Source organism: Athene noctua, chromosome 9, assembly GCF_965140245.1.
Source record: "Athene noctua chromosome 9, bAthNoc1.hap1.1, whole genome shotgun sequence".
NCBI lineage: Eukaryota > Metazoa > Chordata > Aves > Strigiformes > Strigidae > Athene > Athene noctua.
Window position 1 is genome coordinate 9,649,315 of NC_134045.1, and position 24,937 is coordinate 9,674,251.

The window sequence follows — 24,937 nt, forward strand, 5'->3', positions numbered from 1 at the left end:
CACATGAATGTTACACACATGATTTTAAGTATACACATGCTTTCACTTCTAATGGTGGTACTCAACACAGAGAATCACCCTACAGGATGACCCAAGTGATAAAATAATGTTAGAGATCAGCAGTAAGAACCCTTGATAAACAAACTGCCACTTATGTCATAAAATGATAGTTCGTACTACAGATAGTTGTGAATTGCCTTGTTAACCAGACTTTTTCTTGTTCATAACTGGCTTTTAAAATTACATTGTTTCAGCTTCTGTTTTGGGATTAATTTCTAAAATGTCCCATCAGGCAAGATGCATTGAAAGAGGATGTCAGTGAAGTCTTACTTGTTTTGGAATTTCTTAGTTTTGTTCAGAGTGCACGTTACCATACCTGACAGAATACTGTAGGTTTTTTACTTGCATCTCATGTAATCCAACACCCCCTTCCAACATGTTCAGAGAATACTGTTTTATAAGGGGTGGATCCTTAAGGAAGCAAGGCATGTCTCTCCAGGAAAGACAGACTATAAAACTAAACTGTATATGATTTTTTATTTTGCCAATTTGTTGTCTTCAAGCTCTCACCCTTCTTTCCCCTCCATCCGTAGTACATTTAAGCATCATGGAACTTGTAATATCTCCAGCTGTGATTAAAGTAACATGTCATAACCACCATAAGAATTTCAAAAGTGCTTGCAATGTTTATGATTATCACATATATTTAAAAATACCTAGCATGCACACAAACACTACACAAAAAGTATAATTCTATATGATGCAGAAAGAATGTATCTAAACCCTATTAAGGCTTGAACAGGTCTGAGTTCACTGCTTGTCTTGTTCCCATTATCCTCTATAATTATGGGTTATTGATACTGAGCAAATGAGATGCCACTTGGCTTCATCTCTTTTCATGTCAGCTCCACAAGACTGTGGGTTTACAAAGATAGGAAGACAAAAAAGATGCTGGATACAGCAGCTCTTAGCAGCAACAGGTAAGAAAACAAACAGGAGGGGATGTAGTAGGACTAGGAAAGATGAAACAGTAAGCTGCCTGCGTCTCAGAAGGAGGAAGAGCTTTTTCTTGAACATTAGTTTAAGACTGAAAAGCATGTGTCTGTATTTTGGTTTTGAGGGTTTTTTAAGAAAAGAAAATAAAAATCATTCTGTTAAGTTCTCCTACATTTTTCCAGCTCTTCTAAACTTTTCCTTGCCCTTACCCACAGAAGTGCTTTTATGGTTAACAAGCTATAATGTTTTAATATTATTATCCCTACAGATGTTAAAGATCCCAGTCAAAAGCTTACTTCTACTATGTTCAGCACTAAGAATAAGGAGAAAACTATACTTTCCCTAAGCATCCTACAACACAAACGAACAAGAAAGGTGAGGAAAGTATACAGATTGCTCAATATCACAATTGTAATCCTGTGGAAAAGCTGGAGTTTGACTTCATGCTTCTGAGTCACAGTCCACTACATGACCCATAAATGCATCTTTCCTTTTTGATAGTGTGATATGTGCTAAATTTTTCTTGGCCTTGGAATTCTACAAGAGAAATTAATTCTTGCACAAGAAGTCAGACCTATTTTTATGCTACCATATACATCTTTGAGCCATATATCAAAACAAGAAAGGTGACATGTCTGTAATATAAGCACGGTTGCTGTAGCTGTTCAAACTATAAGATTCTTTCTTATGTTTTTCTTTTTACCGTGTTCCAATTTAATTTAATTGAACCTACAATTCTTGCCATATGTTTTGTAGCTGACCTAGAAAGATCCAAGATAGATGCAGAATATTCTATTAATTTCATGATGCTCTTCCATACATTCATTTGGTTTACTACTCATGTGGCTACTGGACTTATTTTAACTCTTATTTGGTTTCATTTGAGGCATACATTCCAGTTTCCACAGTTCATTTTGTAAGCAGTCTTAAGGGTTACTTATTGTTTGAAAGTAGAATTAAGCCAAAAAATGTCAAATTTCTATGTTAACATTTTCCCTGTTTTGTCAGACCTGACCTACAAAGAATAGGTCTCTTCACAACTCAGACAAAAAGCAAACAAAAAAAACCTTAAAAGAATGGAGACATGTATTTTATTTTAATCAAGCATAAGAAACCATGATACATTGTTACACATGTTAACTGGTACTTAGGTACTGATACTCAGGGCAAAATCCTAAAAATAAATTAAGTTCACAAAGTTTTCATTCTTGAATATCCCAATTTTAGAGGTCTTATTTCGCACCACCTGGAAGTGCATTACCAGCCATCAAGATACCTTTTTCGTATCAGATTTCAGAGTGTCTCTTTCAAGAAAGATTTATTTGTTGTTCAGTGCAAGCAGCCATTTTAGTTTGAAAGAAGTACAGTAAAAGAAATACATTACCAAATGATGGAAATCAGCATCGGCTGGTGTCATGTATGGAAGTCTATTCTCTCCAAGTTCTTCAAGAAGCTTTTTTTTCTGTTTTGGAAGGGTAAAATTGAAAAAGAAATTTAGACTAAAAAGCAGATATAAACAGCCAAGTATAAAATTAGTTGTATTAAAAAGACACAAACATGTTCAATTATTTATTCTGCTACCTTCAGTTCTGGAAAATTGAATAAGGAAAATTCTATGCAAAAAATCAGTGGAGCTTTTCCACTTACAAAGCAGTAATTCAGGTTAGGTAGTTTCAGAGCACGTGAGTATTCTTCCTCCTAAATTCTTTTTTAGATAATCAGTCTCTATTACACTGATGAAGATCCACCTTGGTTTAATGTTCTTCAGAACGATGCCTACTTTATACCTAGATACTAATTTATTTCTTTTTCATTTTATTTTCTACTTCAACTTGTGGATCCAATGGGTACAAAGCTCATATTCCATTAAATGACTCATTAATACACTTCATTAAAACAACGAGCCTCAATGTTGGGCATACCCTACAATGTTTCCTGAAATGGGTATACGAAGGAAAAAGAAAACATTATCTGCTGCACACCAGAGCCCCTACAACTTGGCAATATTTAAAATGTCATCCTCAAGACCTGCTACCCCAGCATCCAGCCACAAATCTGGATTGATGTTGGGAGTGCACTAAGAACCAGCTGACTGCAAAGAGCAGGTTTTCTCTGTCCTCTTGTTCTCTTAACTCCCTTTTTACTTCTGTTTTAGACTGAGTACCTCTACACCAATGTTTAGTCAACAAAACCTGCTAAGATATATGCCTGATTTTCCCTGAACTGCATTTTCCAGGTTTTTATTAACAAAAATAAGATTTTTGTATGCATTATACAAGAAATTGTGCAGCTAAGGATTTGGAAAGTGCACGAGATATTTGAAACTTGCCATCAGATTTTTGGACTCAAACATTCAATCCATGATAAGTCCATTCACATTTATCTGCCCACAGTCTAATGCAACACTAACTCAACACGGTAGAAGTATAAATCAACAACAATGTGAAAATTGTAACAGTGAAAGAAGTATTGGCCTAGAAAAGTAAAACACTGTTTCCTTTATTTCTTCTTCCTTTGAGCTTGCAAGGATGGTTCCTTCACAAACTTTGATCGTTAACAAATACTTACTAATAAAAATGCAACTCAAAGATCATAAAACTAAATCTGCAATAATGCTTAAGTATTTCAGATATCAGGATTGAAATTCTCATTTTTACTGCAGTATTTTCAACTACATAAACACTATTACAAGAAATAATTGAAGTTGTAGCTAGCTCAATACTTTTATGTTGCAAGAGCAAGACCAGATGGAAATGGAATACAGTTTTTAAAGGAACGATAAGGGTGTAACAAAGGAAAATGCAGAGTAAGTTAAAAACGGGTATCACTAACACTTTGATAAAACCAAGTTATACGGGAACAACTACATATTTCATCACCTAGATATCACTGCAAATTGATTAATCCATAGACAAGAGAATTCATTGTTAAAAGAAACATTTCTCTTTTTTTTCTTGTAAAATCTCCTTTTCATAATCTTTTTGGGTTGCACAAACCAGATCTTCCCTATTCTGGCAAACCTATTTAAAAAAGGAAGGAAGAAATACTGCATGTAATAACTAACTCCTGGCTTATAGCAAACACATAAATAAGGAAAGCTGAACTATGATGAGTGTTACTGTATATTCTCTTCTGTGACAGTGAATCTAATTTATTCAAATTTAAGCATCAAGGAAGATGACAGAGGCTTAACATCATGAGATTTTAAGATTTAGAGCTAACAGATCAGTCAAACTAAAATAAGAGCAGGTAGCTCTCACTTACTCATCTCCACACTCACGATCTGCTGATCACTGACTCGACTGAGAAGAGCAGCACTGAAATTTCTGAACCAGCAATGTAATTTCTCTAGATCCCTAGTGTTCTTTGGGGACAGGTTGTTGGTATGTTGACATGAAGTCATTGGTGAAACCAAGCATAATGTAACTTCAAATTAAATTGGCAGAAAATGACACACTAATTGGCTGCATATTCTACAACAATAACACTTCTCCATCACAAAAAGCTTGCTACAATTTTATTACATGAAATCACGGAAAACATTAGATTGGCTTTGATATCTGTAAGATAAATCATATTAAACTGCAGGAAAAAAATCATGTATTTCAACATGGACATTTCCCACATCTGTGGGGAAAAAAAAAAAAAAAGAGGTGGGAAGAAGAGAGATCCTGACAATTTCTTTGTCAAGTACCAGCCTCTTGGCAAAAAGCACACAACATTAAAATGCACTCTTGTGTATAGGTAGTACTAGTTCACATTTGATTGTCAGATCTGGCTAAGTGCCGCTCTTCAGCTTGATGTACAGACTAATACACACAGCTGGGTGGTATAACACATTGCTCATCTCTTATGCAAGAAGCTGTCACACAGATGTCAAAAACATCAAGCTACTCACAAATACCTCCAAAAAGTTAAAAAAAAAAAAAAGACAAAACCTGAAGATCTGGCTATACCAGCTGGCTGATGTGTAAGTCTAAGAACTGTTACATAAGCATTGCTTATAGGTTCTTCCAACACATAAACCTCTAAATAAAAACAATTGCCTTTATGTAAAGGTATCAGGCATCTTAAAAAGCGTTTTTCTAAATCTGTTTTTTACATTTTAAAATTTATTAACAGCACAACAGTTCATTCGGGTACCAGTATTATGTTTCTTGCACTTTAAAAACAATGCAATTTTTATATCTATATTAGTGATGGCAATAGATGAAAGACAATCCTATGTGCACCATCCCTGTAACACAATAATGCACTGTGCACTGTTCAAGAAACCTTGTTAAGTGTTGTACTTGGGCCTTCAGAAAGGAGAAAATCTCTGCAAATATCTTATTGTGTAGGCTGCTGTGAGTGTTAATGGATCTATTATGTCCAACTGATAACTGGAATGACTACCAGAAGCACTAATGCCCAGTTTTAGAGTGTGTGATGAACTTCCTGCAGACATTACCAATCTCTGCTCATTTATTAGTAATGAACGGGTTTATTAATGAGATGTTTGGTTGTAAAATTCAGTAAGTGCAGCAGTAATAATTAGAATCTCTCAATCACTATATGTAATTTTTTCCCCCCTAAGTTTCTTCATGGCAATAGAAGTAATGCAAAAGAAGTATGTTACAGATCAGGAGAAGTAATAGAAACACAGCTAATACACTAACTCACAAGCAAAATGCAGTTATGTTACACACACGGTTTATTATTTTCAAAATAAGAGGCATATGGGAAAGATGGGACTTCATGACATTATCTGGCCATGAAGCATGACAGTGTAAAAATTTTTCTAGCTGATATATTTCCATGCAGGGTGTCATTATCATTCTCAAAAGGTTTAATTTTTCTCTTGATTGTACGACAAAAGTTCAATATCTAGGCTATAAAGGCTTGTGAAGGCCTTAGTGTTTCAAACATATAATTCCCACTTAGCATCATCATCAAACGAGTCAGAAGACAATAGTTATTTTCCAATTTGTAGATCATTGTATTGGGTGAAACAATTATAACAACTAATTTTATTGAAATCACGTTGAAATACTATTGAAATTCAATGTCACAATAATTTCTAACACATAAAAACACTGAAAACATTAACAAGCAAAAGTCTGGGGTTTTTCCCCCGATACTTCACTGAAGAATTTATTAAAGAAATTGCATTTGTTAACACAAGGGAGACATAAGGAAATGCAAGCAGTATTCACCTCCAAAAAAATAACCCTGATTGCTGCCCTGCATTTCTCCTGAATTCAGGGAAAATGTCAGCTTCACTACATCAAGTAATCTCTCTGGACGGGGAGCAGCATCCTATACAGGTGTGAAAAGACAGTCACACAATTCCAAGACATGGACAGATACAACAGTGCCTATGAAATATTTAAGGATGGTAGGTTTTAGTTATATAAGAACTCACTCTGATGAGCAGTTAAAAGATGTACTTTATTCAAACTAGTAGACTGTCAAAACCCATGACTGTTACTCACTATTTTGGAAAAGCCCATCTCATTATTCCCTAAAAAAGATGTTTTTTCAGAAAAGATGTTATTTTGAAACTTCTAACAGGCACATTCTCAATCTCTTGGGGATGCAGGCAACCTTTTTTCCAGTCATTGATTACATACTTTGACCTTAAAATCAGCATTATGCAAAATGAAGCAAAAGATGAATCATGCTATGGAAAAGATACATGAAAGAAGACAATTCAAACAAAACCTGAATATCTCTCTGTTGCATTTCTCTACTTTTTAACCATTCTTATATATTTATTATTTAGAAATATTTCATATACACATCACACTAGGGAACAACCTAATAGTCTGCAGATGGCTGAGAATTGGCTGGATGCTCCAATCTACCTTTCAGGCAAGCTGGTGCAAGCTGGTGCTTGCACAACCAGCAAAACAATTCTGTGTACTCATATACACTCTTCTCTGCAAAAGAACTGAATTTTCTGATTCACTACCTGACTCAAGTTACAGTGACATGAAGTCCCACCTAATGTTGCCTTAATTTCATCAGGTCAATTTTTTTTTATTTTTTATTTTTTTTTTAAATCAAGAAAGATTAAAAATGCTCCTTTTTACTTCCCACCACCCTCAACAATCTTACATCAAGGAGAGGTAAAAGAAAACTGAACATTTCATTTAGGCTGAATTTTATCTATCTCATGTCTAGATCTGACAAATAACCTTACTGAGGCTAAAGTAGGGAACAATATAATGTTAAGAGGTGAGAATGCAAAAGGCAGGCCTAGCAGCTTTGAAACACCATCTCAACCCACAGCCTACAAAAGCCCTTCTGCCTTAATTCCTTTCATTAGAAGTTCTTAAAACATTGGCCAATTTTTTAATCCCAAAAAGTTTTGCTAACTGTCCACTGCAGTTTTTACATTTTTGAGACTACCTGACTTGGGACCAGAACTAGTAAAACACTCAAGCTTTTTTATTTTCAATGCAACCCAAAGGGTTTGCAGACATTTCTGGGGCAGCTCCTAAAAAACCCGCCTTTATTCATAGCATAAGAACCTATCATCTCCACATCCAACACTGCTTTTCCCAATAGTCTTTTGTTTTCCAAAAGGTTATCAGGTTTACCAAGGCACTCTGAGAATGCATATTGTCATGAAAGAAAGATCTAAATCATAAGTCCAGATTCAAACCTCTGGTTTTCCAAAAATCCCTCCTTTCTATTAGCTTTTTCCCCATATAAGAATGTACATTAAGGCCCATGTTTCTCTTTCATCCTTTTTTTTAATCAACTATAATAAAACATGGATTTCTTTCAAGTCATGCATGAAGAAAAGAGCTAGTGCTCTGAAGTGAGCTCAACAGCTTTATAAAGGAGGAAGATGAAATACTTTATATAGTAAAAATTTTGTGACACAATCCTAAGATCCCATCTAAAAAAAAGCCACCACTTTAGAGGAACTTCCATAACCTTGCCTCCTAACATTCTTTCACTTTTTTTTTAAAAAAAAAAAAAGAAAAAAAGAAAGACACACCAAATTTGGGATAGTTTCTTAAGGAAGGAATGTGATTTTGAAGTTGACATTTGTTTAAACTACAAGGCTTTCCAAGTGTTAGCTATTAAAACTTAACAGCAACCAAGATCATTCAAGTGGCTCACTAAGACCAGTTATGTCAGAAATGAACGTAGAGTAATAAAAAATACATTCTAAATGCACTATTACAGCTTTTATATCTCCATTATCACAAATATTAGATTTCAGAATTTTTTTTTTTCAAATTATTTCTGTAAACTCTGCTCATTAAAAGATCTTAAGGGGCTGGCCAATTTTACAGCACCATTTACTCACATGAAAAAGTTATTTTTCCAGGTTACCTTTCATTACACTCGACTTACCAAAAGCCCTGTCTGTGGTACATTCTTTCTATAATCCAGGCTGTCAAAACTACTGGCAGGCATCTGACCATACTGTACCACACTCTGCATACTACAGCTCCCTCCCCCAATACTATATGCCAAAAACATTCTCCTATTAAGGACAAAACCTTGCATCATTATTATTATTATTATTATTATTCTATTAAAACTCATATTAAAATTATCTATGACTAACAATATTTAATAGCCCATAAATCCATTTTCTAACTATACCACAGTAAAGTATGCTGGTTATTTAATGGAACCATTGTGCATCTTGCTCTCCCACTGTACAAACCACTCCTTTTCCAGAAGTAGTAGGATGGAGTTTGAGCAATTTGGTCATGAAAAAAAATTGCATAATGAACAATCTACTGTAATGCAAAGACTTCAGGTGTAATACCAGTATTCGTAACTGAGCAGCTGTCTGAAAGACTGTTTGATATTCCTTCCTGCAAAGGTGGTGCTTGGCTTTGCTTACTAATTTCAACCTCTTACCCTTTCTCATAAATCAACAGGCTCAGCTTTTGGTTCACACACACACACACAGAGCAGTCATGCCTATGCACAACATACTTGACTGATGTAACTGAACTAAGAGTTAATTTATGCATTGAAGCAACTTAGCAATGTGTGAAAAACACTTTGCTACCAGTATCCCCTCTCTCCCCAACTTGATGTGTTAAGGGCCCCTTAATTGTTGTTTTAACCTACAGGAACATTGTTCCTTTGGCTAGTGGCTGTTAATGGAACAGAACTGGCAATTTTCTTACTCAGCTGAGTAATTTGTCACACATGGATTAGCACTTTAAGTAGTCATAATAAAAATTTGAAATGATAAATTGTTCTAACACGGCCACTTTTTGCTGACAAAATATCCCAAGCCTCCTCAGGATACCTGTCAATAAACTTCTACCACCAGTTCAAGCATCTTGACACCATCATCCATTTCTTATGTACCTCTTCCAGCAGGTACCAGTTGATAAACGGATCAGCTGTGTTAGGTGAGAAGAGTGACCATTCAAATTTTGTTTGAAAACAATAATCAAGTTTCAGTTAGGTCCAGTTCAGTTTTCTTCTTATACATATGGACACAAGAACACATGTACCTAAGGAAACGTTTAAAACAGTGGATACTTTTAGATCAACGTGCTTGTGAATCACAAGGAACAGATAAGTACACTGGGCCATTTCTGCATGCCATACTTTGCATAGTTTCAACTGAGAAATAGCCAATAGTTGCAAAGAAACTGTCAGTTGTTAACCAGCTCACCTCCAAAGAATCAGTGGACAGAAACCTTAGTGACTGTCACCAATAATTGATTCTGCTTGATGTACCAAAAATACGCCTATACAATAAGTCCCAAGAAAAGGACTTCTGACCAGTTGTGAAATGCTAAACACCAAACCTTTAACAGAGAAAAGATTCAATAAAAATAAAAACCAGGTAAAATAAAACCATGGATTAAAAAAAAGGGGTTAATGTTGAAACATGGATACATTTGGCATTGCTGTCTGGAGACCTCTCATGTTCTAATGACACTAAGAAGTTATTGATGTTGCATAACTTCTATCGAAGTCTGTCACCAGAACCATAGGATGCTAGAGCTGTGTAGCCTTAGGAGCTGCATGCTGTGTTTATGAATGGGAAACACACCACGTACCAGTTTTGGCTGGGATAGAGATCATTTTCTTCACAGTAGCTAGCACAGGGCTATGTTTTGGATCTGTGCTGAAAACAGTGTTGATAACAGGGATGTTTTCATTATTGCTGGGCAGGGCTTACACAGAGCCAAGGCCTTTTCTGCCTCTCACCCCACTCCACCAGCGAGGAGGCTGGGGGTGCACAAGAATTCAGGAGGGGACACAGCTGGAACAGGTGACCCCAGCTGACCCAGGGATATCCCAGACCATATGGCATCACGCTCAGCATATAAAGCTGGGGGAAGAAAGAGGAAGGGGGAACATTCGGAGTCATGGCATTTGTTTTCCTAAGTAACTGCTATGTGTGACAGAGCCCTGCTCTCCCGGGGATGGCTAAGCACCTGCCTGCCCCTGGGAAGTGGCAAGTGAATTCCTTGTTTGGTCTTCTTGCACACAGGGATTTTGCTTTAGCTATTGAACTGCCTTTACCTCAACCTGTGAGTTTTCTCACTTTTCCAATTCCCTTCCCGTGTGAGGGGAGTGAGCGAGCAGCTGTGTGGTGCTTTGCTGCCAGCTGGCGTTAAACCATGACATACTGACATGGTGCTGTTTCTCCTTGAATGGCCCAAGGAAACAGCAAGAAACATTAAGAATCACCACAACACTTTGGGAAGCACTGCATATCTGCAACGTGGAATAGTATAACCTACACTGGGATGTAATATCTAATTACTGTAGCAAAGTAAGAGCAAACACACTGACCAACAACCAGAGAATGAACCATGGATCTCCTGACTGAAAACCAAGGGCTGACGCAGCTTGAAATGCAGACTCAGAACCTTTGTGACAGGCTTGTAACTTCAGTAGATGTAGACAGACAAATTTTCAAACACACACGCATGCAGGTCCCACTAATACAGTTTTTCACAGCCACCAGCAAGATCAAAGATGCAATTAATTTTCTTGCAGCTTTTCATCATTTCCAGAAAATAATGAGCCTTCCAGGATATGTGGTCTATATGTATTTTGATAGGTAATGGTAGAAGTGTCCGAAGTGTAATAAGGATACTTAAAAGAAGGGGGCAAAAGAACTTAAAAGAAATGTTAAAACATCATCCAGAAGAAACAGCAATCAAAAGTAAAGTGAAAAGAAAATGGATACTTGAGGAAAAAAAAAATTCCTTAAATACTTTTTACCATCAAATGTGGTTTCAAAGTCCTCTTGATAACACTGCAGTAGATAGCATTAATGTAGAAAGAGCAGGTGCTAAGTGCAAGTGCTCGTCCACACAGTCAGCTACAAGGACGATCAATAAGGAGCTAGAGCATTAAATTTCACATACTGTAACTGTCATGCCCATTACACAGTATTCGAACATCTTCGTAGGCCATTACAGAATTGTTGGCTCTTGATATTGCTTACAGAACTAAATTATTTTCCAGAGGTTTTGTTAGCACAATAAGCACCTTGAAAGTATAAAAGCACTTATAAGTTTGGTGAAATTTTAAGACATTTACAGCCTTCCAAGACATCATATATTTGATTATTTAACTGTATCCTTCACTCTGGAATGAAAAGACAGGAAGATGGTTGAAAGCCTTAAAAGATAAAAGGAAATGTATTCCAGGAACACTTTTGTGTTAGTCACGTTTCACCAGATACAGAGCTGATGTATTTTAAAGGAGGTATTTACAGGATAATTCTTGGGAGTACATGCCACAACTAGAAAATCACTGCAGACAGAACACACAGAAGCAAGGGGTATGCTAGGCTTCCCTGGGGTTCAGCTGAAGAAGCAGCACCATGCTTCCTGCCTCTGCTCTTCAGTCTGTGTAATTTGTCCTTTTCAAGGACATGATAAACACAGATTTTCCTTCAAACATTTCTCACCCTAGAGGAGCCTCTGAGTAGCAGATTTCTGCAATTCCCCCTCCTCTCCCCAAAACAATTTAAAGGCGATCATCGCTGATTGTTTAACATGGTTACAAACAAATTCGGCGTCAAATTGTCAACATAGTTCCAAAACAGCACAACCATTGAGATGATCTTGTTGAAGCTACACAGGAGTACAATGTTAATGCATCATTTTTTACAAATTATTTTCAAAGACATAGAAATTACAGATCACATTATGTACATAAAATTAAACATATGTATTCATATTTTTACAAGAGTATTCAGTGGCAAAAAAGGCAATTTGTAACATTTTATACATTTATAAGAGTAACCTGTGTAATAAATGCACAGACATTGGTTTGTATTTATAACGCAGTTTCCTAATTTTGCATAAACTACAGCACTGGTCAAATAACAGCCCTCAGAAAACCTATAAACTGCAGTTGTTGCCTCAACTTCATAATAAGACAACTATTAATGAAACACTGTTGAATTTTGGCATATAAATTCAAGGACAATGTTGCTACATGGGATTTGCTGAAAGTAGAAAGAGGATTTTTTTGTAACAAAAACTATTTAAAGAAAAAAAAACTCATAGTGAACAATGCAAATGTAGTAAAAACTTCAAACTTAATTAATTTTGTTTAGTTTTAAGGCTTTGTTTTGTTCACAGCCTCTGGAATAAGCCACATGGGGAACAGAAAGCTAACATTATGTTGGCAGACAACCATTAGCAAATTTCAGGGTCTGAAAGAAGGTCGGGCAAGTTCAGACCAGAAATGGGGAGCACAATTTAAAAGAAAGTATAATTAACCATTGGAGAGCACCACTGTGTGAGATGAATTCTCCCTCATGGGAATTCTTTTTTATGTCAAGTTTGAATGTTTTACTAAATGATACATTTTAGTTCAGTGGTTCCCAAACTGTTTAGACCAGTAGACTACAATGAATCATCCATATTTCCTTAAGAATTTCTGCACATACAGCCTAACCAAATAATCTGGTGGCGGTAAAGCCTCACTGACTGAAAGTTTGATGCATCTTATTCCTCAGTTTGGTTTTGATTCATCCTTCACCAGTCACTAGTGGTCAGTGAATCAGTGGTCTACTTGTGTAAGAATCTATTTTACTGAAGTCCTAAAGCTGGTGTTAGAAATTCTCTTCTGCCTCACAACTCATATAAACTTAACAAGAGTTTGTCGGGATCCCTGTTTCATAGTACCTGAAACATTTACAGTTCTATCATAAGGTTAAAGAATCACAGCTAAAGAGAGGACTACAAAATTTTATTTCATTCATATTTTATTATTAAACTGACTGCATAATTTAAGGAATAAGCTTAGAGTGTACTAAGAGGTAAAATACAAGAGAACACTAATCTGCTATGAAAGGAGTAGATCTGTTAAGCTATTTCCTTTGTGGCAAACCAAAGCAAATTACATAATGCAAATCAACATTTTGCTTAAGAATACATTTGTTGAGCAAACTTAAGAATAGTTACTTTTTCAAATAATGCTGTTTTAATAAAGCAATCCTAACTCTTGCAAAGGCTAATACCTAATTTCCAGTTTTCATTTTTATTACTTGCATATACAGACCTGATTTCTTGCTAAATTTTTTCCTCACTTGCAATGATCAGTCTAATTTTGCAGAGTAGCACTACTCAACTAAAATGGACATGCACAAAACTTATTTCTTAATTTTTCTGTGTACATTTGTTCAGGGAAACTTTTGCCTGTCCTTTCTTCTCATACACTTACATTCCCAACTGGTCTAAGAGTCTAGATAACTCTGCTGCTATCACTGTCTGTACTTTGTGAATGAAGTAGTACAGTAGTGACAAGTCTTTTTGAAAATCATCTCTTCCCTTCTCCATGCTATTCTCAAATACAGGCTGGACTTCCGAAGGTGAAAAAGAGGCTGGCAAAGAGAAGACCACTCCAGATTTCAACACAGCTCTCCTTGGTCCTATTTGCTCCCTTCTGCTTAAAAAATAACCTAGAATTATACTACTGCACAGTCTTAATGCAAAATTTAATAAACAAGCAATTCTTACAAAGAGTACTAATGCATTCTAGAATGGTTTGGATTCACTGTTTAAACAAAGGAAGAAGAGAGGCAGCCACAGTGATCTATAACAGATACTAAAGCTGTACCAGGCTGATAGGAAAATGCAGACACGTTTAATCAGCTGTGTGGTAACATTCAGAATCCATGAATCCATGAAATGACCCAATAAAGAAAAAGCACCAAATAGTCTCTGACTGCATTTTTAAGTAAATATTTATATGCGTTATACAAGTATATCATCAAAAAGCCCACAAGTAAATTAGTACAAGGGAAGGAAGAGTGGTGATCAGGAGAGGTAAAAACCCTTTATAAAAAGATATGCACACCAAAAAAAAAATCCTAACATGGAAATACAATTTGACAAAGAGAAGGAATGTTTTGAACTATCATAAAATTAAAGGCATGCAGGCAAGTCTCTGTTCAAATGAAAATATTGCAGACACCTTAAAATTCTAAACTCTCTTGCTTCCTTAGACAGTATCTTGAAGACAAGAATAAATAAATTTCATTTCCTTCAGAATATCTACATGGGCTGGAGTTAACTATTTTATAATTTGATACAGTGTTGAGGTACTCTCACAATTCAAAATTCAAAAATCTAGGCCGCCCTTTTTGATACATAGTATGCATGTCTGTGTTAAAGCCATCTGAGTGACAGCAGCTCAGATGCATTAATAAGGGAGGCTGAGGGCAAGGAACTGACATTAAGAGAAAGCTGTCAAAGCCACCTTTGTTCTTATTTGCTGTCTTAACATGTTGTAGTACTTCCCCTTCTACAATGGAGTTGCTTCAGTGGTAGCTAGAACTCAAGAAGGGCTGGGTGAAAAAAGAATGAACAACGTAGAATTTAAAAATAAAATTATTAGAAGGGAAGATTTTAAAATTAAATAATATCAGACAACTGCAAGAGCTTATGACCAACACTTAACACTATGTATGCTGCAGTTCCCATCTAAACATGAAGTGAAAAGGTTTGATGGTGTCCATGCAGAGCTGAGCTTCTATATGACAAATGCCTCAAAACCACTGGTATTTGAATTAATTCATTACATAGGAATTTAATTAGATTTTTACATCGGAGTTTAAGTTAAAAATACTATCCTAATAATTTTGGTAACTCTTAACTCTATCTGTCCTTGTCACTGCATTTGGAAAGAACCATGACAGGGATCCCTACCCACAGCATTTATTCAAGGACTTTTTTTTTTTTAATTTCTACCAGGACAATTTTCAACATACTCATTTCCAGCTACTAAAATGCAAAAAAAAGCAAGAGATGTTTAACTCAGGCTTCCCACCTGTATTTTCATACTAGGCAGAGCAACTGTTTGAACATCAGGACAGGAGAAAGATCACCTTTAACATGCATACAAGAATTGTTCCTCTGGAACAAAGTACAGCAATCTGTACCAATCTTCATAAAGCATTACTACGGGCTTCTAAAGCATGCCATTGTGAAAAGACAGCGAACTTTAATTTCTATAGCTCCTCGTTCAATTTCTTTTGTTCTTTAAGTTGACAAGTTAACTGTCCTGTGCCTACAAGTTTTCAATAGTCTATTACAAAAAGACTCAAATTTGTTTGCATTAAACAGCACAGGGATTAAAAAGGAGTTAATATATATCCATTCAAAACTATTGTGCAGAAAATAGATGTGTTGTACAGGGCTTACGCTGTGACCCGCTTAACTTTATTCATAGAATGCACAATCCATCACGTACAAAAACAGAGGGAAATGTGAGGTGTTAGTAAGTACCACTGTTAGTGAGAAATTCTGCTAATTATTACACCAAATAAGCATAGTCAACAGGCCAGAGCTGTGAGAGGGCATGTTTCAGGGCATTAAATGGCTGCCTTGGATGGAGATGAATATATTACACTATGCCCTTTAACAATAAAACAATTTCCCTGACACTTACAAATCCAGGCAGCTCTAGTAGCGCAGATGAAGAGCTCAAGACTGTACTTGGCATACAACGATGTTTCAGTGCCACCTAGTGACGTGCACTTTAACTTTATTGTCTCTTAAGATTTATAGTACATGAAAAGTTCAAAAGCTAATTCAGCTCAAGTGTGGAGTCCGCACAGTACTGAAGAGAAGCTTCACTCTTTGCCAAGAAAAGACAGACAAAGAGAGGTCATAATGAGACGAACTCCTCCCCTTTCTTTATAACTGAAACATACGCTTCCTTAAATAGCTGATAAAGCGTTACATACGTTTTTATTACAGTCTGCTCTTACAGTCAAAAAAGGAGAAAAGCCTTGCAGGAAAGGACAAAACCTGGTATATTTTAAAGCCTATACTGTGCACAGGCAGGTTTAGATAGCTTGGATATTTTATGAAATTAATTTTAGGAAAATATTCCATCGACTTAATAATTTCTAAAATTATTTCTTTCCCCTGTTTGACTGGACTTTATTTATTGTTATTGCTTTTGTTGTTATTTTTATCTGGAGTGCTCTCACAGCTTAAGGAAGTGTTTTAGAGACGGTAAACTTTGCACATTCACTCCTTGTTTGCATTCTGACCCTTTGTATACTTCTGCCACTGTATTTATTATCACTACAATGGAGTTGTGAAACAATTACAGCCGTTTCACATCTGTTATCCTGTTGCACTTCTGCCCATTAGTACTGCAGTTGAACGTTTAGGTTGATGCAAACTAACTAAACTTTGCAGTGCAACCTAGACTAAGAAAAGCTGTGAAGAGGCTGAAATATATTTTATGCTGAATATAAATTAATGTGTGTACTGAATATCAGCACAACTGTCTACCAATGCAAGAAAAAAAAAATTACAAGCTTAGATCAAGTTAAAAGCAGAGACTGCAGAACAAATTTGCAAATACAATCCCCAACATTAGTCTCTGCATTTTTATTTCACAAGATTTTTACAGGACTGACATATAACTTCTACCACAAAATTTAAAGAAAGATGCTTAAGAGATTGCTTTAAAAATATTTCTCCAAATTCTGAAGCAGCAAGGAGAAGTGTGAGGGGGAAGAATGAAGAGGAGAACTAATGGCTTTTGAAACATAGCTCATGAAAATATTACGCAGGCTGCAACAGAATTACACTTGCAGAAAGAGTTTGTCTAATGTAATTTCCCTAACCCAAACTCAGCGAAATCAAAATATAAGATTTTAGCAGGGTTTTGCTTGTGCTCAGATCCTGACTATTACAGAGTCTGGACCTTGAAGATTATATGATGAACAAAGAATCTTCCTAATGTATGTATCAGCATCAAAAAAACACAGAAATTATGTGCAATGAAAGAAGATTCTCAAGTTAAAATTCTCACCTTGGTGGTTAGATTAAGACAACACAACCTTGTGGATTAATCCTTCTCCCGTATTAGGCAAACAGTTATGATGTAAAAAAGCCCTTCAAAATCCAACTGGGAAAAGCTTCACTCAGTGAGTGGGCACCACACTGCAACTAAGTTTAGAAGCCTCTACTGCAAATATACTTTAGATGTTTTCATCTGTACCCTGCCTTAGGACCTTAACTGCTGCCACAAGAATCAGTTTTGTCCCTACTTTAAACAGCAAATAAAAAAGGAAAATAATCTTGTTCCTTAAGTGTCATATAGAATTCTAGTCGTGGCTTCTCAAATTACTCTTCCAGTTTCAAAGGAAGTACTTGAACTTCCTAGAGTACTTTCACTGCTATCACATCTTGGAAAGCTTAAATGGGGAGATTGGAGGAAAGATGCACTGATACAAAGCAATGAACAATGGTTTAATAGTTAAGGAACCGTAAAGTCCACAAGAGAAAGAAGGCAGTATTAACAGTAAAAAAGCAACTGTAACTCCCTGTTTACCATAGCAATAAAAAAAAGTTCAAAGCCTGATGATCACAGAATTATATTATTGTTGTCCAAGCTTTTAAGAATCTGTTATATTTTATTGCTTTTAAAAGAATACTTCATTTTTTTTCTAACAGCAGTTGTGTTAGAAAGAAAGAGGATTTAAACTAGAATAAATCCTGGTCAGCATGTTAGAAGTTTTCATCCAAAAAGATCCTAAACTACTAGTCACCTTGAGAAATACATGCAGAACTTCTTCTCCAAAATAGGTATCTTTTCTTAAGAATCCCAAGATACGTAGCCCTCTAAAAGCCAGGGGTATGCTACTTTACTAGATTCCAGATGCAATCTTGAAGTTAAATGCTGCATAATTTCCAATTCTGGACATCCAAGAAGCAAACAAGGAATATGGGGTAAATTTTAGACAATGGAATGAGCCCAGTTGGACTCATTTCAGTTCCCATTCAAAACATCTCTCCTCACATCCACTGGCATCAAGTTATCAGCATTCTAGCTCTGTAGGCCACATCAATTTTACAGCCACAGAGGAATGCTTCTCAGAACAGCTATCACCTGCAAAACTTTTTACCTCAAAGTAAAACTCATCCAAGAGAAGAACATGTCACATTAAATTTCTGTCACATTCCTTTTGTAAAACATACCATTTACATATCAGGAAGATAATATTTCTCCCCCTCGCAGTAGTACACCAACCCCTTCCTTCACAGGATTAAGATTCTTTCCTTAAAAGCTGGAAAAACATATTCGCGCTTATACCTCAAGAAACACTTGACTGGCCAATGCTTAACTGCTCATATGCCTTGGATATTCCACATTCATAATCCTTCATATTCTCCAAGATGCTGATTACTTACAAACATTGAATGGTTACCCATGCTGAAGCCATCTCTCAGATGAATTGCTAAGCATCTTTCCAACAAAAGCAGTAGGCAGGGGAAGAATTTGAAGCAAACAAGTAAATCAAGTTTCCAGTTACCCACTTCCAAGGAATTATCTTTGCCACAAAATGCTAAAACAAAAAAACCCAACCTCACTGATGACTTAAAGCAACAAATTCTAGAATTGTAGTATATGGTCTCTTTTGCCATTATAAGAAAATGAATATATGAAAAAGTGGCTTGATAGTACTCCATTTCACTTCATTTTCAATATGAATTTGTTTTAATTAAATGACAAGACAGATCATTAAATGCAAACAAGTTCACCATAGTAATATGAACTTCACAGAGTATTTAAAAAAAACCCTCAATTTACTATCACCTTTGTTTTATTTCTTTCCTTTAACTGAACACTATTTAGAATGCATGAAAAATTAAAAGAACCTCTAATAAAATTCATCTCCTCTTCAGTATAAAAATTAAATGGTTATCCTATGCTTCTGACACAGTAATTTCATTTTTAAATTATGTGGAAAGGAAAGCATGACCCATTTTTAAAAGTGCAGTGCAAGCAATATCAACTGCTCTACAATCATAATTTGCTGGTTCCCCCAAAAAAACAAAACAAGGGCACATAAACAAGTGTCATGCACTTCAAGGACTCTGGACATGAATAAAATGGATTTACTTCCATGAAACTGCTCAGCAGTGGAAAGGGCAGGAGGGAGAAGGATCTTGCTTCTTGCTTTCAAGAATTCTTTTGAGTATAGCCACAGTACAACTTCCATCTGGACACAATTCTCAAGACAGGTCCTATGTTAGAAAAAACAATGTAAAACTAAGGTAAAGCAGAGCAATTCTGAGCTTCTAGTAACATACAGCTCAAAATGTACTTTTGGTTCATATTAAACATTTTATTATTATACAATTATTAATTCTCATTCCTGAACTTAGTAATAATTTTTAGATTGTAGTAGGTATGGAGTGATATCAACAGCAGGAGATCATACCGATGAAGTCTTGTGTGACAGTAAAGATTCACAGATTTTTAAATGTCATATAAAATAGGTACACTGAAATACAGTAGTTGTGAGGCCCAAACAACTACTTTTATAATGTGTCTTACAGAGAAATGCTGCTAGTTATTAACAGAAAGTTGTCCTATAGAAAGGAATATTATATTACACTGGGTTTTATGCACCTTACTGTATAGACAGTCTCTTTTCTGCTGTCAAGATGCTTTTGCTATATGTAAATATTTAATGTTATTACCATCATTCACTCAGTGCTCATATTGTCTGTTCAAGCATCTATTACTGTCTGCTAGATACACTAGAGGATAACATTTATTCATGTCTACTGCTCAGTCTCATACAGGCCCTACTTCTCAAAGATTTTTCAAAGTTCAATAATTTATTAAATTCTTCACAAAGGTCTGTATCATTTGCAAAAATGCCTAACTGTAGAGTACGTAAAACTAGGATTTTACTTGTGCAAGTATATGCACTGAATCAGGTCTCTTCAAAGCAATCTTTCAGTTTGTACATAACAGAGAAATCTGCATATATAAATATATAAAATGAAGAGTAATATTTCATAATCTATAGGTTTAATTTCACCTGCCTACAAAATGTCAAATGAGGATAATGCAGGAGTGACTGGGTTTTCAAGGTGCTTAAGGCTGGTTTGTTCAATCTTTTAAGATTTAAACAGAAGCACCTAAGTAGGGAGAGCTTATAAAAGTCTCATTCAAAACAACAAAAGAGAAGCTTTTAACAAGAAGATACTTGAAATATAATACTGTAATAACTTTTAAGGAAAACGTTGTTGAAATAAAAGAAAAATAATTAGCTATATGAGAAATAGGCTAGTCTCTCTAGTGGTCTGAAATAAGTTTTTCTTTCAAATACCAGTTTTTAGTTTAAACAAAAGAATTGTTTGGGTTTGGTTTTGTTTTTTAAGGAAACAGTAAGCATCACAAACAGACCATCCCAGAAAGTGGAAGACAGCACAATTATTCCTTCTATCCCAGTGGACTATCACCCTTTAAGAAGAAATTACAAGATCCAGGTATTCATCAATGAGGCTAGAAGGAAATGAAAACGTTGAATTCAAACGATCTGCCTTTCAGTTAACATCCTTAATGTAAATTAGGGTTAAATGTGAATAAAATTAATATTTAATCACTTGAAAAACTTCCATTCCTTTCTTCTCTTTAAACACTAAAACTTAATTATAAAATAATGTAAAACAAGTGTAAATTTAAAAGAAACATTTTGAAGATTTGCATTAATAGTTCAAGACCTACTGACATTGAAGAAAAGAAGGGGCATCCCAACATTATGTTGCTTTAAAGTAACGTGTGATTCTATTCCTTGCCAACAGACAGCAGGAGCCCAAAGACACAGGGGAGTGCTGTGGTAGGGAAGAAGGGAGACAGCAGCATGGAATGGCAGTGGAGAAGGACAACATAGCAAGGATGACTTTGGGTAAAAAGGCAGTCAAGTACAACTGCAGGAGTGGGGGAGCGCTGGGGAGAAGAAACCCAGTGTTCCTAACTGCTAGAACAGGGTCTCAATATATTGCTTCACATACCACCACGGAATAAAAAGTTCATGTCATATAGGGGCACAGTCCAATATTTAATTATGTTGCAGCATCATAAACAGAAAATAGTGAAAAAACGAGAAAAAAGCATCTGACATCAGCACAAACCCCCTCCAAAATCTTGCAGTTTTACATAATCTAAACTGCTGCCCTCTCAAACCTTTGTCATGAAATCCCACACAAAGTGAACCCTATGTGCCTTAGGGTTTTGCACAGAGTGGTTACTGTTACACAGTCTACACTTACCATCAGCTACCATGCTGTCACAGGAAAGCTAACAATTATCCTCTATTCTAACACAGAACCTTTTACATGGTAAAAAGCAACATATAAAAGCTCAGATTTTGATAAGTTGTATCTCCATGAACGGCAATTTGGCTGTAAATACAGGGGGCTCACTCTACCATTCTCTATGCAAACTTTTAGGTTAGAAGTTGTTGCCACAAACAGTAATGAAATTCAAAATCTCTGAAGTATTTCCCATTCCCTTCTGGAACATAACTGAAACAATTTGTCACTTGCAAAAAAATGTAGACAAATGAAAGACAAGACAGGGGAAGCAGCAGTCACACAGGGTATGTATGCATTTGAATGGTGAAAACTCAAATCCAAGAACTTCTTTTAAATCAGTTCTTGACTACTCAGACTTGAAATCTTTATCTTCCTCTCTTACACCCTAAAACTTCCCCCCGCAGCTGCTAAACTTCTTCTAAATAGAATTCTTTTGAAGTTATAACCTGCTTCAAAACATTTTGGCTTCTGCGATGAGGCAGCATGTTCTGTGAAAAATATAAGTAACATAGTGAATTCTAATACTAACATCATTCAACAAATAAATCCAGCAGCACTGTCTGTCACTAAAGCATACCACTCTCAAAAGTACAGTTTTACTAAAGTGAATACACCACTAACAGACACCATTGCTCAATCTCACAAACTGTACTTAGACATACTGCAGCTTTTCCTTCCAAAGGGAAAGCTCAAAACTGGATGAGTATTATGGTTAACCTTTCCACATACGGACAAGCTCAGTTGCACTATACAGCATATTTCTCCCTGGAACAAGCGCACACAGTCATTTCATTTCTGCCCTGCTCAAGTCAAAGACAAGAGAGAGAGAAAAAGTTATAATTTAGGAAATGGCATCAAAATAAGAAAGAGGAAACTGATTATCTGCAAAATACTTTCTTCAGTACAGAGAACCCAATGCTCCACCAAAACTATAAAGGTTTATTAGACTTGACCATCATAATGCTGGTGTTTTGTTAAATCCCTTTTTCTGGTTATTTAACTTCGCTAATTGAACTTTACTAATGCCTAGTAAAAGAAAGCGTCTTATCACCTGCCAAATAATAGGTTTCCTTGCCCATTTCTACAATCACTTTGTTTACATGGACTTTGTTGACTGTACTCTACCACACAACATTTTAAAACCTGAATCCCAATCAGGGCTACCCTCATTAAAAATATGACCTTTCACCTTCTATGAAGCACTGCTAACATAAATTACATTTTGTTGTAGCCCAAAGGTGATAGAGATGAGAGTAGGATAAACAAGGTATAATACAAAAGCCAGTTGGGTCAGCCTTTCATTACAGCCCTTTCAAAAGCTATTAATCTCGCTTGTAGTCAGCAGGCTGAAAATAATTACTTCTTCTAACCTATGTTGTACTCAAAAGTAGCAATAAGGACAGGTCATGCAAGACATAAATAATTCTTGGTCCTCATAAAACCACTTCAGATGGTATTAAGTGAACATCATGGCATGTTACTTCAAATCTCACTGACAGGAGGAATCTCAACAATATCAGTTGTACATTATGCTACGTCATATCAGCTGCATTTGGTCATAATATACCACAAAGAATGGATAAGAATTAATCACAGTAAATTCAAAGCAACTATAAAATAGTTCCTTAAGCTTTAAAATGTGAATAGAAAATGCTATTCATCAAGTTCAGTTTAATTTATCTTTCAAATCAGAGTCCACATTTAAAACAATACAGGAGGAAAAGAACCTTACTTCAGTCTACTTAGTGAGTCTTAGTTGCCTTCTGACATATAAGGATTAACACTGACATTTATCAAATTAAAAGAAGAAAAGATTCTTGTGTCGGTAGGGGACATGAGGATCCTGAGAATCACACATTACTAGACAGCAGCTCAGTAAAAAAATTAAACTTTATAACTCAATGAAAGTTTTAAATACTGTCTGGAGACAGTTACTTCAAAATGACATGTTAAGAAAAGCTTGCTGACAACAACCAGGTTACTAGGAAATTTGTGATGAGCTGGATACAAAAAAAACCAGTATTTTGCCAAATAAAATGCTTGTTTAAAAAAAATATATTCTACTGAGTATAACTCATGTGGAGATGGTTCTAGAATAAAGTGAATTTAAATACTGCCTGAGAGTTCTGTCAACTAATTGCAACCTAGTGCTTACACATCTGAACTAAATAGCTAAGTGATAACAAGGAGGGGAAAAAAAAAACCACAGAAATTTTGGGTTGTGCAATGTGAACAAATATTCTGTCACATTTAATCACACCAACATTTTACACATAACTGGGAGAGACCACATGCATAGTATGTGGAACAACAGAGATTCATATCTCTCTTAGGGCCTCTAAGAGCTACTATAAAATGAAGAATACTGTGGGACACTAACTGAAACTTCACTGCTTCTTTTTTTTTTAATCTACTGGTCAACTAGTAAGCCAATTACACACTTAAGTGTTATAGCCAATTCTTATCAAAGCCCATTACAAATCTTCTACTGAAATCTCTGAAAAGACAACTAAACATTTAATGAACTGGTAACAGATGGCTGGAGCAAGAGGAAAAGAAACTCCAACAAAATAACTCCCCAAAACAAAAAAACACTTTCCATTGTATTTTTGTAGTGATAGCCAAGATTTACTACAGCTTTTTTGGTTTTTTTGGAGGGGTTTCATTGCTACTATTATTATAAAGTACTAACCACTAGGATATGCAGTTAGAAGACACCTGAGGTCAGAAGAACCTTTTAATCTATTTTCAGTGCCAAATTCCTAACTTTGTCTTGACTATGAATAAATTGATCAGTTTTCCTAAGGCGTATTTTTCCAGTCCTCTATCCTTCTCCAAGATTGTTTCAAGACTTAAAAAAAAAAAAAATCAATCAAATATTAATTTTGTCCCTAAAGTAGCAAATAAACAAAAGCGGTCTGTTGTAAAATAATGACATGTGCAGATGTAAGAAGCAGTAATAATATCTGGTTACATTCGGATCCAACTGAAGAGAGCACAATGCCAGAGACTTCAGCACAGCTGCATCACCCCACATCAGATCTACCTTTAATGATCAAGACAATCAAGATGATGAAAGAAATAGGTTCAGTGCCTAGCTATACAATTATCAAACAGCTCAGGAATCTGCCCAAGGACAAAGGTAGACATGCCAAAAAAAGGGCAGATAACTACAAAACAAATAGTAACTAATGTTCAGGAATACACAAATAATTCTGAAAGAGATTAATGTAACTACAGGCATTTTAGACATCTGGCCTCATTCAAGCAATGTGAAAGGGCCCAGGGAAAGGTCCAATGCTTTGGAAATCTCTCCCTTCCCCCTTCCAAATAAAAGTGGGCATTCCTAT

The 24,937-nt window shown here is 35.7% G+C and overlaps 1 protein-coding gene across 2 annotated transcripts in view; it reads right to left on the minus strand.

Annotated features, from left to right (window-relative positions):
* Nucleotides 1-24,937, minus strand: part of FTO (FTO alpha-ketoglutarate dependent dioxygenase) — a 259,221-nt gene that overhangs the window by 209,874 nt on the left and 24,410 nt on the right. For both annotated transcript variants that reach the window (XM_074913378.1, XM_074913379.1), the window contains exon 2: nucleotides 2,381-2,458. In XM_074913378.1, coding sequence (XP_074769479.1) covers nucleotides 2,381-2,458 — 78 coding nt within the window. The remainder of the gene's footprint in view (nucleotides 1-2,380; nucleotides 2,459-24,937) is intronic.